The sequence below is a fragment of the Saccopteryx bilineata genome, chromosome 6, assembly GCF_036850765.1.
Source record: "Saccopteryx bilineata isolate mSacBil1 chromosome 6, mSacBil1_pri_phased_curated, whole genome shotgun sequence".
Lineage (NCBI taxonomy): Eukaryota > Metazoa > Chordata > Mammalia > Chiroptera > Emballonuridae > Saccopteryx > Saccopteryx bilineata.
In genome coordinates, this window is record NC_089495.1 from 1,794,434 (window position 1) to 1,806,784 (window position 12,351).

The window sequence follows — 12,351 nt, forward strand, 5'->3', positions numbered from 1 at the left end:
GTTCCCTCAACAAAGCACTGAAGTAGATTTTAAAAAAATATAATCCATTTTGCAAATGAGAAATCAGAGGTAAAGTTAGGTGTTGTATCAAAATTCACTGAGTGCATGTGTGTGCTGGTGTTCTAATGCAGGGCTCCTGGCCCCAACCTCTCCATCCCTGTTCCTGTTATTTTTATTAATTCTTTTTGAAGAATGTAGATGCATAGTAGATGCATATGTAGGTGCATATGTAGATGGAGAGATGAATAAAAGTAACAAAGAGAGGGAAGGAAGGAGTGAAGAAGGGAGGGAGGGAGGGAGGGAAATAAAACCAGAAAGAGAAAAGGCACGTGGGAGAGTCAGACCTTACTGCAGGGTGACCCAGACACGAACCTAAACAGAGTGGTGTATTTTTAGGTGATCAGGATAATGAGATATCATTTTCTGGTCTCACTCTGTTACTTAGGGTTATGAAACCTCTGAAGTATCAGCCCTGACACTGAACTCCCTGCCGTGTCAGGACGGGCGGGCGGGCGGTGCCGGTGCTGGTGCTGGTGCTGGTGCTGGTGTTGGCACACTCACTGGTGTACGTGATGTTGAAGCCTCGGCCCGTGGTGGAGTGGTCGGACTGGAACTCCAGGCGGACAATGTGCCCGCTGCTGGCCAGCTGGGAGGGCACCTCGTTGCCGGAGAAGGTCCCTAGGACGGTCATGTCAGACATGCCGTCATCCTTGACCGCCAGGAAATCGAACTGAGGCTCCACGTCGAAGTCGTTGAAGATGAGGTGGACCCTGGTCCCCGGCTCCGCTATGATCAACCACACGCAGTTCATGTTGTTCCCGTACTCCTCGGGGTAATTCGGGGACAGGATGATCCCCGACGACGCGGTGAAGTTGAAGAAACACGAGACTGTGGAGACACAGGGAGGCTTTCAGCCCACGGGGCACAGAGCCAGGGACCAGGGACCTTCAGCCCACGGGGCACAGAGCCAGGGACCAGGGACCTTCAGCCCACGGGGCACAGAGCCAGGGACCAGGGACCTTCAGCCCACGGGGCACAGAGCCAGGGACCAGGGACCTGCAGCCCACGGGGCACAGAGCCAGGGACCGGGGACCTGCAGCCCACAAGGCACAGAGCCAGGGACCGGGGACCTGCAGCCCACGGGGCACAGAGCCAGGGACCAGGGACCTTCAGCCCACGGGGCACAGAGCCAGGGACCGGGGACCTTCAGCCCATGGGGCACAGAGCCAGGGACCAGGGACCTTCAGCCCACGGGGCACAGAGCCAGGGACCGGGGACCTGCAGCCCACGGGGCACAGAGCCAGGGACCGGGAGGCTTTCAGCCCACGGGGCACAGAGCCAGGGACCAGGGACCTTCAGCCCATGGGGCACAGAGCCAGGGACCAGGGACCTTCAGCCCACGGGGCACAGAGCCAGGGACCGGGGACCCGCAGCCCACGGGGCACAGAGCCAGGGACCAGGGACCTGCAGCCCACGGGGCACAGAGCCAGGGACCGGGGACCCGCAGCCCACGGGGCACAGAGCCAGGGACCGGGGACCTGCAGCCCACGGGGCACAGAGCCAGGGACCAGGGACCTTCAGCCCACGGGGCACAGAGCCAGGGACCAGGGACCTTCAGCCCATGGGGCACAGAGCCAGGGACCAGGGACCTTCAGCCCACGGGGCACAGAGCCAGGGACCGGGGACCCGCAGCCCACGGGGCACAGAGCCAGGGACCAGGGACCTGCAGCCCACGGGGCACAGAGCCAGGGACCGGGGACCCGCAGCCCACGGGGCACAGAGCCAGGGACCGGGGACCCGCAGCCCACGGGGCACAGAGCCAGGGACCGGGGACCTGCAGCCGACGGTGGGGACCGGGATGGAGGCCCGTTCCTGCCCCACACTAGGGTTCTCCCGCTATTTTAAATCACTAATCCTGGACTGTCACATTTTCTCCTCCCCAGACTGTAAGGAGAATATTGGATCGTGTGTAGCTCCCACATAATGAAGCCCGGGCTGGAGCCTAACCCATCTGTCCAGCTGTAGCAAATGTTAATGTTTCCAGTTTAAGTGTCCACCTTCAGAAGAGCAAACGCTAATAGGACCAGGTGTGTCTTGTGTCCCGGGGAGAATTTCAGAAAATGACAGTGGTTCTAGGAAGTATTCCATGATAACTTGTCACTTTATATTTTAGGTGTGTATTTTTTAAGTTATTCATCTTATTAGTTACAGGGTAATAATTAGTAAATAATATCTTGGAAAATCAGACCACGTTCTAGGTGGATATTGTAACAATCTCTTGAAAAATTTACTTTTAAGAATGTGTCCTTAGAAATCTCTCTCTATACGTATTTGTGTTTGTTTTCTTTCTTTGAGGAACACCTGTTGGATATATTTCTATGGAGTGTTTTGTTTTTCCTCCACATAAGTTCATAGCCATTTTCTAGCCATGGCCCTATTTAGTAACAACAAAAACCCTATTTTAAAATGGCATGAAGTTCCCCTTTTCCAGGTGTTGCTGCACCCCTCACGAGGGAGCAGGCTGTTGTCCAAATGAAACCCCGCCCCTCACGTTTCCTGCCCACGTCACCCCACGTCACCAAGTCACCAGGACCCCCACGGGCCCACGATGCCGCCCACGGTCCCTCTCGGATGCTCCTGGTGGACACATGTGGTCTCTCCAGGAGAAACCGCTCAGCACATGTGACAGCATCCGTGACCAGCTGAGCCAGTGACGGAGCTGGGAACTGGGCCACGTGTGTTCCCACCACAGAACCCCCCCCCCCCAGTGACTCTGAGAGCGGCCCTCTCTCCACACGCCCGGCTGCCTCCTGTGCGCTGCCCTGGACGGGCCGGGCCGGACAGTGGCCGTCAGGGGACAGCACTCACACACGCAGCTGGGCTTGTTGCCTGACCACTGGTTGTTGCGCTGACAGGTGATGACCCTCTCGCCCACCAGCTCGAAGGCGGCCTGGCACTCAAAGGTGAGCGTGTCCCCGTGGAGGAAGCTGCTGCCCGTCCGCCTCCCGTAGGCTGGGACGCCAGGGTCCCCACAGCCTCCCTTCTCAATCTCTGAAACAGAACAGACAGACCATGACAGACAGGCAGTGAACAGCTTTTAACAACTTAGAGCACAGACAGCGGTGTTAGGACCGCTGGTCTCCACCTCATTCTCGTCAACGGCTGGAAAAAAGAGGACGCACTTCATCCAACACAATCACAGATGCCAAAGAAAGAACATCATTAAACTTGAGAAAAGGTATCTAATTTATCATCTTTGAAGACATCCATGTGGTGACCCAGATGTGCTGATACAGATGTTTCCATAAACAGATGCGTCTTCCTGGCCCAGGTGCGTCCTGCATGCCACCCACACTCAGGGCTCAACACCGGTCCTGCAGCATAATCCACACAGTTCCTAGTGCATAACCCGCGCTGTTCCCAGCACATAACCCACGCAGTTCCTAGCGCATAACCCACGCGGTTCCTAGCACATAACCCGCGCTGTTCCCAGCACATAACCCACGCGGTTCCTAGCACATAACCCACGCGGTTCCTAGCGCATAACCCGCGCTGTTCCTAGCGCATAACCCACGCGGTTCCTAGCGCATAACCCACGCGGTTCCTAGCGCATAACCCACGCGGTTCCTAGCGCACAACCCGCGTGATTCCTAACGCAGGAGTCCAAGCCAGCGAGTATTTCCACCCCCACGTGCCTCAGAACATTCCTCCCTTTCGTGTGAAAACTCGTTGACGGAGCAAAGGAATGTATTTGGCCTGCAGGTAATGGAGAACCGGCAGAATCAAACCTCTTCTCTAAAACAGGACGGTCATGAAAAACGGGCACAGATGCAGCAACTAGATAGGAGAGCCGCACGGGAGCTCTGTCTTCAGTGTCAACTGCACGGAATGACTGCACCAAAGCAGACGACGACGTGTTCGTGGAAAACACACTGGGAGGGCCGGCTCTGGGTCTGCCCTAAATTCTAAGGAGTGAGGTGAGTGGACCAGGAAGACAAAATCCATGCACTCATGGGGGGGTACTTTATTTGGAGGGAAATAATAAAATATTTGAAATGTATGTAATTTCTGATAAAGATAAGTCGCCTGAAGCCAACAGAAGGAGGTTCAAGGGCAACAGAATCATGGAGGGAGTCCTTGATGGGACAGGATTTCAATATCTGGCAAGTTCTGACTGCAGGCTCCTCTTGCTCAACGTTAACAGGTAGCACAGAATTCTGCGGACTCGGCCGTAAACAGGGTGAACTCGACAGGAGCCCAGGTGGATACACGTAGCCAAGTGCAAAGAAGAAGTCGACGTGTGATGGCCCCGGTAGTGTGCACGAGCCACGGCTTAGCCTCCCTCCCAAGAGACAGAGCTCTGGGTGTGAATCCGTCTCCTCTGCTTGCTGTCAAGTTACCTCCGACAACCATGTCGTCTCCATGAACAAGGGACCCTGAGCACGGACGCCGGGGGCTTGGTAACGGGAGGAGGAAACGCACCACGAATGCCCCAGCGGAGGTGAAGCTGGCTGGGGACGCGAGTGGTGGGAGACCCCGGAGGAGGCCGTGTGGAGAGGAAGGGGGGTGCCAGCCAGCAGCGTGCAGGGCTGTGGTGCCATGCCCTGTGGGGAGAAGGCACACCCCAGAGAGGAAGAGCAGATGGAAAGACCCCTTCGCAGGGCTGGGGGCGCGGACGCGGGGGGGCAGTCGAGATTTAACAATGTACAGACGGTCTCCCTGCACGCCTCTCAGACATGCATCTGTGGGTCCCCGGGCCAGCACGTACTCTGCAGGGACCAAGAGCGCATCCACACGCAGGTTTCATATCGGCAACCCAACGCTTTCGAGTCCAGGTTTTGTTCCTTTTTTTTTTGGAGTGTTTGCAGAAGTGACTCAGAACTGAATTTCTGGAAGGTTTCCAGGTAAATGCGCACAGTGTGGGGACCCAAGGTGGACCCAGAGATGACTTATGTTCCTGGGGAGGAGCGACGTCCCGTCTGAGCGTGCAGGGACGTCAGAGCAGTGAGGTCGCCCTAGAGCACCACGAAGGGGTCAGGACCCTCGACGTGTGGGGCCCGCTCACCTCTGCTTTCCTGAGCAAATCAGCAAAGGAAACAGAAGCAAAACTGGAGCAGGCGCTGGGCTCCGTGCCGTCTGCTGACCCCGCAGGCGGTGCCCCGACGAGGACACCCTCACAGTGACAGGAGGGAACTGCTCCCCGGTGCCACACGGCCACAGAGAACTGCAGAGGCCGGAGGTCAGGTCGCTGCCCTGGACCCAACACCCCTGGGACCGGCTTGACCGGAACTGAGCGCTCGTTGGCAGGGGTGGGACCCAAATACTTTCACAGCCGGCTCTCTGCCTTGATGACCGTTTTAAGCAAAGAAAAACAATATGCCGAAAGGCGTGTTCTTATTTCATGCTTTTAATACTTAAATAAGAATAAAAGAGGTACACAAAACTAGATTATAAGAGTTTTAAAATATGAATGAAAAATTCTAAATAATACCTGACAAAAAACAATAACACTGTTATTTAAGATATTTCCATCTTGCTTCTTGATTGCCGTCCTCACTTGCAATTTTTTTCACCTGTGGACGGAATGAACATGACCACGGGCTCTTCGAATACACTGTTGCGCAGATGAACGTTAAAAAGAGTAAGGAATGTCAATGTGTGATTTCCACTTGGGGCGGCTGCCCAGGAGCCCAGCTTAGAAAGAACCCTGATGACAAGCCCCATTTTAACAGCTGGTTCACCCGACTCCACACAAAACCAGGTCTCGGTTCTGCTGAACTGGGGGCACCGCTGGACCCCACCCCGCGTTGGATGCCTGAAACCCAGTCTTTCTCTGAAACGGACCAAAGCAATGCAGACCAACGGCTTCCGACAGGAAGGAGCAGGCGCTCAGTGTGGCCTCGGAAGGCTCCCGCAGGCCGGACGTGTGCGAGCTCCCGCCTCCAGCGGAGAAAGACAGAGAGCAGCTGTTTGTGAAGGGACGTTTGCCCAGCCAATCCACAGCATCTGTCACCAGAGGTACCCGAGATTAGAGACCGAGTTTAATTCTACCCAAAGTGCCATTCCAGTGGAAACAGAGTCAACTCTCGGACATAAAATCATTCCACTGTGTCTGGCGCTGCTGGCTGGTACGGTGTTTAAGCATTTTGTGTGTGTGTGTGTGTGTTTAGTCTTCAGAATGGAAAACAGAAATATGTGTAAGTTATTCTGGAAACGAGTTGGAGTCAAATAAATAGAAATCTTCAAACGTGAATTTAGACAAAACAGGAGTATTGTCAGAATGATTTTTCACATCAGTAGAAAAATCATGACTCGGTTAAAAGTAAGAGGGCCTGAGAGGATCCGGAACCAGGTAACGTCCTGAGTTCTCTGTCCTCTCGGTTCTGCACAGAAATCAGGCAGGCGCAAGGCACCTTGTGTTGGCCTTATGGCAACGTACACGTGTTCTGTTAACTTCCAATTTATCTGTATTTTCTTGACTTCCAACTATATTTGGATGGTTGGCCCTAAGGGAGAAAAAGAGGTCCATATTTAAAGGGGATATTAAAAAAAAAAGCCAATTTTAATTTTAAAAACTAGAAAACAGGTTTAACAAATTACTGGCCCTGTTACCAACTTTTTCTTTTTCCTACAAAGAGATACTAACTGGATCAAAATGAAAGCTAACACTTTTCCATAGCACGCCCCCTGCTCTGACCTGTCAGCCCTGCTACATAAACTCAACTCCTTTCCTCCAGGGGATACACAGCCGGCTTTCGCTCGGACTGCTTAGAGACAAATAATGTGATGTCTGCATCACTAAGACACAATTCTGTCCAATTTCTCTACTCAGTGCTACTAAATAACACCTCCTGTTCACTAAGGATACATATCCCACTACTGGGATGGGGATATGTCAGGATCATTTTGTGATGGAAATAAGCATTGAGCTATGAATCACTGAAGCATTTTTCTCAGAGTTTTGTGTTTTTTTTTCTTCTTCCAGCTTTGCTCTACAATTAGGCACAACATTTGGGCACTTGATTATCCAATTATCTGTGCATTAGCGCGGGCCCCAAATTGCTCCTGGAGAAGAGTCTTGGCTGGGCCCCCCCCATCAGGTCACCTCCTCAGAGCCGGCGTGAGCTCCCCATCCGGCTCTTCATCCTCCACGGTCCTGTCATTTTACACCAGCATATGGCTTCGTCCTAAATTGGCAACACAGATATCTGCAGAGCAAGCATTTCTCTGGGAGCAGAGATTGGATTAACGGTGCATCACTAATTACTCAGAGCGCCCAGGACAGAAGTGCGTCTCCTCAGACTTCAACAGACTGACACCCCCATCCCCCAGCATGTCTGTTTGGAGACGGGGCCTTAGGAAGCATTGGAGGCGAATGAGGGCATCACGGTGGGGCTCTCATTCCCAAGGGCTGGTGCTTCAGGAGAGGAAGATGGGACGGGACGGACTGCAGGGACTCGTCTACCAGCCAGAGAGAGACGGCTGCAGGGACTCGTCTACCAGCCAGAGAGAGACGGCTGCAGGGTCTCGTCTACCGGCCAGGGAGAGACGGCTGCAGGGACTCGTCTACCAGCCAGAGAGAGACGGCTGCAGGGACTCGTCTACCAGCCAGAGAGAGACGGCTGCAGGGACTCGTCTACCAGCCAGAGAGAGACGGCTGCAGGGACTCTTCTACCAGCCAGAGAGAGACGGCTGCAGGGACTCGTCTACCAGCCAGGGAGAGACGGCTGCAGGGACTCGTCTACCAGCCAGAGAGAGACGGCTGCAGGGACTCGTCTACCAGCCAGAGAGAGACGGCTGCAGGGACTCGTCTACCAGCCAGAGAGAGACGGCTGCAGGGACTCGTCTACCAGCCAGAGAGAGACGGCTGCAGGGACTCGTCTACCAGCCAGAGAGAGACGGCTCGGGGAAGCCAAGCGCCTGACAGGCAGCAGCTGACCCCAGGCTGCAGCCTCCAGAGCGGGGAGAAGTCACCGCTGTCTTGGTCACCTCGCCGCTGGCCCCTGTCGTAGCGGGCAGCCCCAACTCGCTAAGAGAGAATTGAAACAGAAGACACAACAGTCACAGAAAGCAGCACAAAGCTGTGTCTGCGAAGTCAGCTGACCCTCCTAGAACACACAGGTCTGTCACTAGGGTCAAGGTCGGGTCCATTTCACGCCCCCTGGTGTATTTTCTAACTCACTTCAGAGTGACGTCACCGGCACATGTCCTGAGTTGTCCCAAGGTGCCACCCCGTCCCCCGAACACACTGTTGAGAATGTGGTGTTGACACTTTGGTAAACTCCTGTTTTTATGAAGCCCAGGGGAAAACATTAGGCTCTGGTTTCCGCTGTGTATAATTCTTGGGAAACAGGTTTGTAATTATTCCGTCAACGAGATTCTGATGAAGACAAGAAGAAACGGACGAGAGAGCGTGGCACAGGTCAAGGTCTGGGCCCTTCCGGGGTGGGCGTGTGGGCCCGGCGGACGAGGGGGAATGGTAGTGAGCACCCAGGACGAGGGGGAATGGTAGTGAGCGCCCAGGACGAGGAGGAATGGTAGTGAGCGCACAGGACGAGGGGGAATGGTAGAGAGCACCCAGGACGAAGGGGAATGGTAGTGAGCACCCAGGACGAGGGGGAATGGTAGTGAGCGCACAGGACGAGGGGGAATGGTAGTGAGCACCCAGGACGAGGGGGAATGGTAGTGAGCGCACAGGACGAGGGGGAATGGTAGTGAGCGCACAGGACGAGGGGGAATGGTAGAGAGCACACAGGACGAGGGGGAATGGTAGTGAGCGCACAGGACGAGGGGGAATGGTAGTGAGCACCCAGGACGAGGGGGAATGGTAGTGAGCGCACAGGACGAGGGGGAATGGTAGTGAGCACCCAGGACGAGGGGGAATGGTAGTGAGCGCCCAGGACGAGGGGGAATGGTAGTGAGCGCACAGGGCTCTGGGAGCATCCAAGTTCACGGGGACACGAGGCCTCTGAAGGCCGTGGGAGGGAGTGGCCCCGACGAGGCCTCTGAAGAGCCATGGGAGGGAGTGACCCGGTGGCCCTGCCTGGAGCCGGGCGTCTCGGCTCCGGTCTGCCCTGTGGGGCCCTGGGTCCATCTCTCACCTGCTGGTCCTTCAGCGAGGCAGCTTCTCCTGGACCAGGCACGTCCTAGAAGAAGCGGACGGCTTCTGGGGAACCAGAGGGTGGAAGGAGTCTGAACTTGGTCTGCTGTTTACAGCAAATACTCTGACCAACCTTCAGCCTTGAAGCTGACCATTACTCACGGGAAGCTAGACACACCACTGGTGTTCTGCTGCTCATAGTCCGTGTTGAGTGGCAGGAGCGCACTGTCTACCTGCAAAGTGTGGTGACACACGCGGTTTGTCCCCAAACCCCTGGGAGCCCATCCGTCCACTCCCGTCTCCGCTCTGGGCCACCACCCAGGAGACAACACGAGTGTGTTTTCTGCCTCAGAATCCCGTCCTCCACCCTGCGTGTCTGTTAGGGGGTCCAGCGGCCTACCCATGTGTCCACACTGCCCTGCGCTACACAGCGGTCATCGGTGTCCCCCTCCTGTGTCCACGACCACCTTCGGAGAAAGAGAGACAGATATCTTTCTCATCCTGGCACCTCCTCAGCGATGTCCACCCTCACTCAGCTGACGTCACTCCTCAGCCTGTGGACGATCCCCCTCCCCCAAGTCCCACCAAAGATGGAGTCACTCCGTCCTTTCCTTCCCTTTCCTCATTTACTTGTGATTCCATTCGGTTTGGAGAGGAATGCTGAGCGGAGAAATATCACCCTTCTCTCGTTCATCAGACGCTTACCCTATTCTTTCTGCAGATTAGAAAGACTCAATTTGGCCTATAATCTTTGAAAGATTTAGGTGAAAGCCACATCATTATAAATCTGTTACGGTTTTTATGAACAGCAGTGTGCGCCTGAGACATTTATAACAAGCACTACAAAAGTTCAATGTATTTCTCATAACGATTTCTGACGCCAAGTGGCCAGTTCTTTTCATATCCCCTCCCCCGTCACAGAAGTGAAATGCTATTTAAAAGTATCTACAAGATTTCTTCTCCAGTTTTTAAATACAGGAAACGCTATCACTACTTTTAAATTCAGCATCTTCCCTGATGAAGACTCCCTGCTCCAGCTCAGCACCGGCTGGCTCCCAGCCCCCGACAAAGCCTGTGCTCACGGTGATCCTGTCCACAGTGGACAGAAAACCGTCAGAGCCCCCGCTGGTTTTATCATTTTATGACCTTCTGAAAACTTAAGACTTAGAACTCAGACACAAAGATATCAACCACCTGTCTTAGTTTCCCTATGATTAGTAAGTTTTAATGTGAGTATCATTTTAGGATCATCCCAAAGAGCTCACAGACTATTGATGAATACTGTCTCCAACCCTCCTTGCCCTGAGAATTCGCCAGGCAAAAATGTGTCCACAGGCCCTGGTTGGGTGGCTCAGTGGTCGAACCTCAGCCCAGCGTGTGGATGTCCTGGGTTCGTGTCCCAGTCAGGGCACACAGGAGAAGTGACCACCTGCTTCTCCACCCCTTCCCCTCCTCTCTCTCTCTCTCTGTCTCTTCCCCTCTCACATGGCTCAAATGAGCAAGTTGGCCCCAGGCACTGAGGACGGCTCCATGGCCTCTGCCTCAGGTGCTAGAATAGCAGCGGCCCCAGATGGGCAGAGCATCAGCCCCAGACAGGGGTTGCCGGGCGGATCCGGTTGGGGCGCATGCAGGACTCGGGCGCTCTGTCTCCCCTCCTCTCTCTTGGAAAAGAAGAAAAAAATTAATTAATTTAAAAAAAGAAAAATATACGCAATATACAGAAAATGAAACACTGAGTTTCCTAACTGATAAAATGTATCTATTTTGTTTGGAAATATATTCCACCCCCATGTTTTTGTGATAACAAAATAAAATAATATTTTGCCAAATTAAGATTTTGAGCTGGATACAATACTTAATTCTTGGCACTAAAAATAACTGGCCAAATCATCGAGGGCTTTCCAAAATAGTCAACTCTTTTTAAAAGCCCGTGTTTTTCACATGTGCTTTTGGAGTCAGCACCTTTCAAAGGAAACGTCAGAGAATAAATGAGCAGCACAGGGAACAGAGAGAGAGCCTCTCAGGGGTGTGCGTCAGTGTGGCTGGGACGGGCTTCCAGACATCCCTTCCCCGAGCCCCGTGCCCGGCACACACCTGGTTTTCAGGAAGGAACGAAGGGAGGGAGGACAGAGCCGAGATGTGACCCACCATCGTGTGCGCTCGGCTCGGTGTACACAGCAAGCCGTGGGTTGTGGCGGTTGATTAATTAGACTGCACCCAGAAAAACTGTCCATGCCGTCCAATTCCCTGGCCCCCGTTTTCTGCTGACACTGTTACCGGGAGGCGGGGCCGGCAGCTGGGGCAGAAACCGGGAGGCGGCTGGCAGCGTGGGGACGCCTTCCTGTCCCGTTCACCGGGCGCAGCCTCCACGGCAGATGGAAAACCCACCAGCAGCTGAGCGAGGTCTTCCTCTCACAGCCCAACACCGCTCGGGGACGTCCTTCGTCTAAAGGAGCTCGGTGACCACGACTACACCCCAAAGTTGCATTTATCCGCAATCACACAGACAGACAGCACTCTCTCCACATCTCAGTAGGTGACTTTTGGATTCTACGAGCTTATATTTCCGCCTTTTAGTGAGAATGATTTCTCAACAGGTGATTTTTTTTTTTTTTTTTTTGCATTTTTCTGAAGCTGGAAACGGGGAGGCAGTCAGACAGACTCCTGCATGCTCCTGACCGGGATCCACCTGGCATGCCCACCAGGGGGATGATGCTCTGCCCATCCGGGGCTTCGCTCTGCCGCGACCAGAGCCACTCTAGCACCTGAGGCAGAGGCCAAGGAGCCATCCCCAGCGCCCGGGCCATCTTCGCTCCAATGGAGCCTCGGCTGTGGGAGGGGAAAAGAGAGACAGAGAGGAAGGAGAGGGGGAGGGGTGGAGAAGCAGATGGGCGCCTCTCCTGTGTGCCCTGGCCGGGAATCAAACCCAGAACTCCTGCACGCCAGGCCGACACTCTACCACTGAGCCAACCGGCCAGGGCTCTCAACAGGTGATTTTAAAACATACCAAGTGCTGTTCCCATTGGAGCGTTGTGTCTCCCTAAACCCACTGTGGTCACCAAATCTACAAGGTCATCAGATTTCTGTTTGGCATGTGAACGGCACCAGACTGCTGAGATCTCAGTAACCCTAAGAGGATTGATTTGGATTGTTACATTAATCACAAGATTGATCAGGAGTGATGCCATCTAGATGGTGGCACAGGTCATTCCTGACTTCCGCCTCCTTCACAACAAGACCAGGTAGCACCT

General features: G+C 54.2%; 1 protein-coding gene across 1 annotated transcript in view; it reads right to left on the bottom strand.

Moving 5' to 3' along the window:
- CSMD1 (CUB and Sushi multiple domains 1) overlaps positions 1–12,351 on the bottom strand; it is a 1,658,614-nt gene that overhangs the window by 345,149 nt on the left and 1,301,114 nt on the right. Inside the window, exons 13-14 of the mRNA XM_066237815.1 lie at positions 2,869–3,051; positions 562–888 (exon numbers count right to left, since the gene is read on the bottom strand). Coding sequence (XP_066093912.1) covers positions 562–888; positions 2,869–3,051 — 510 coding nt within the window. The remainder of the gene's footprint in view (positions 1–561; positions 889–2,868; positions 3,052–12,351) is intronic.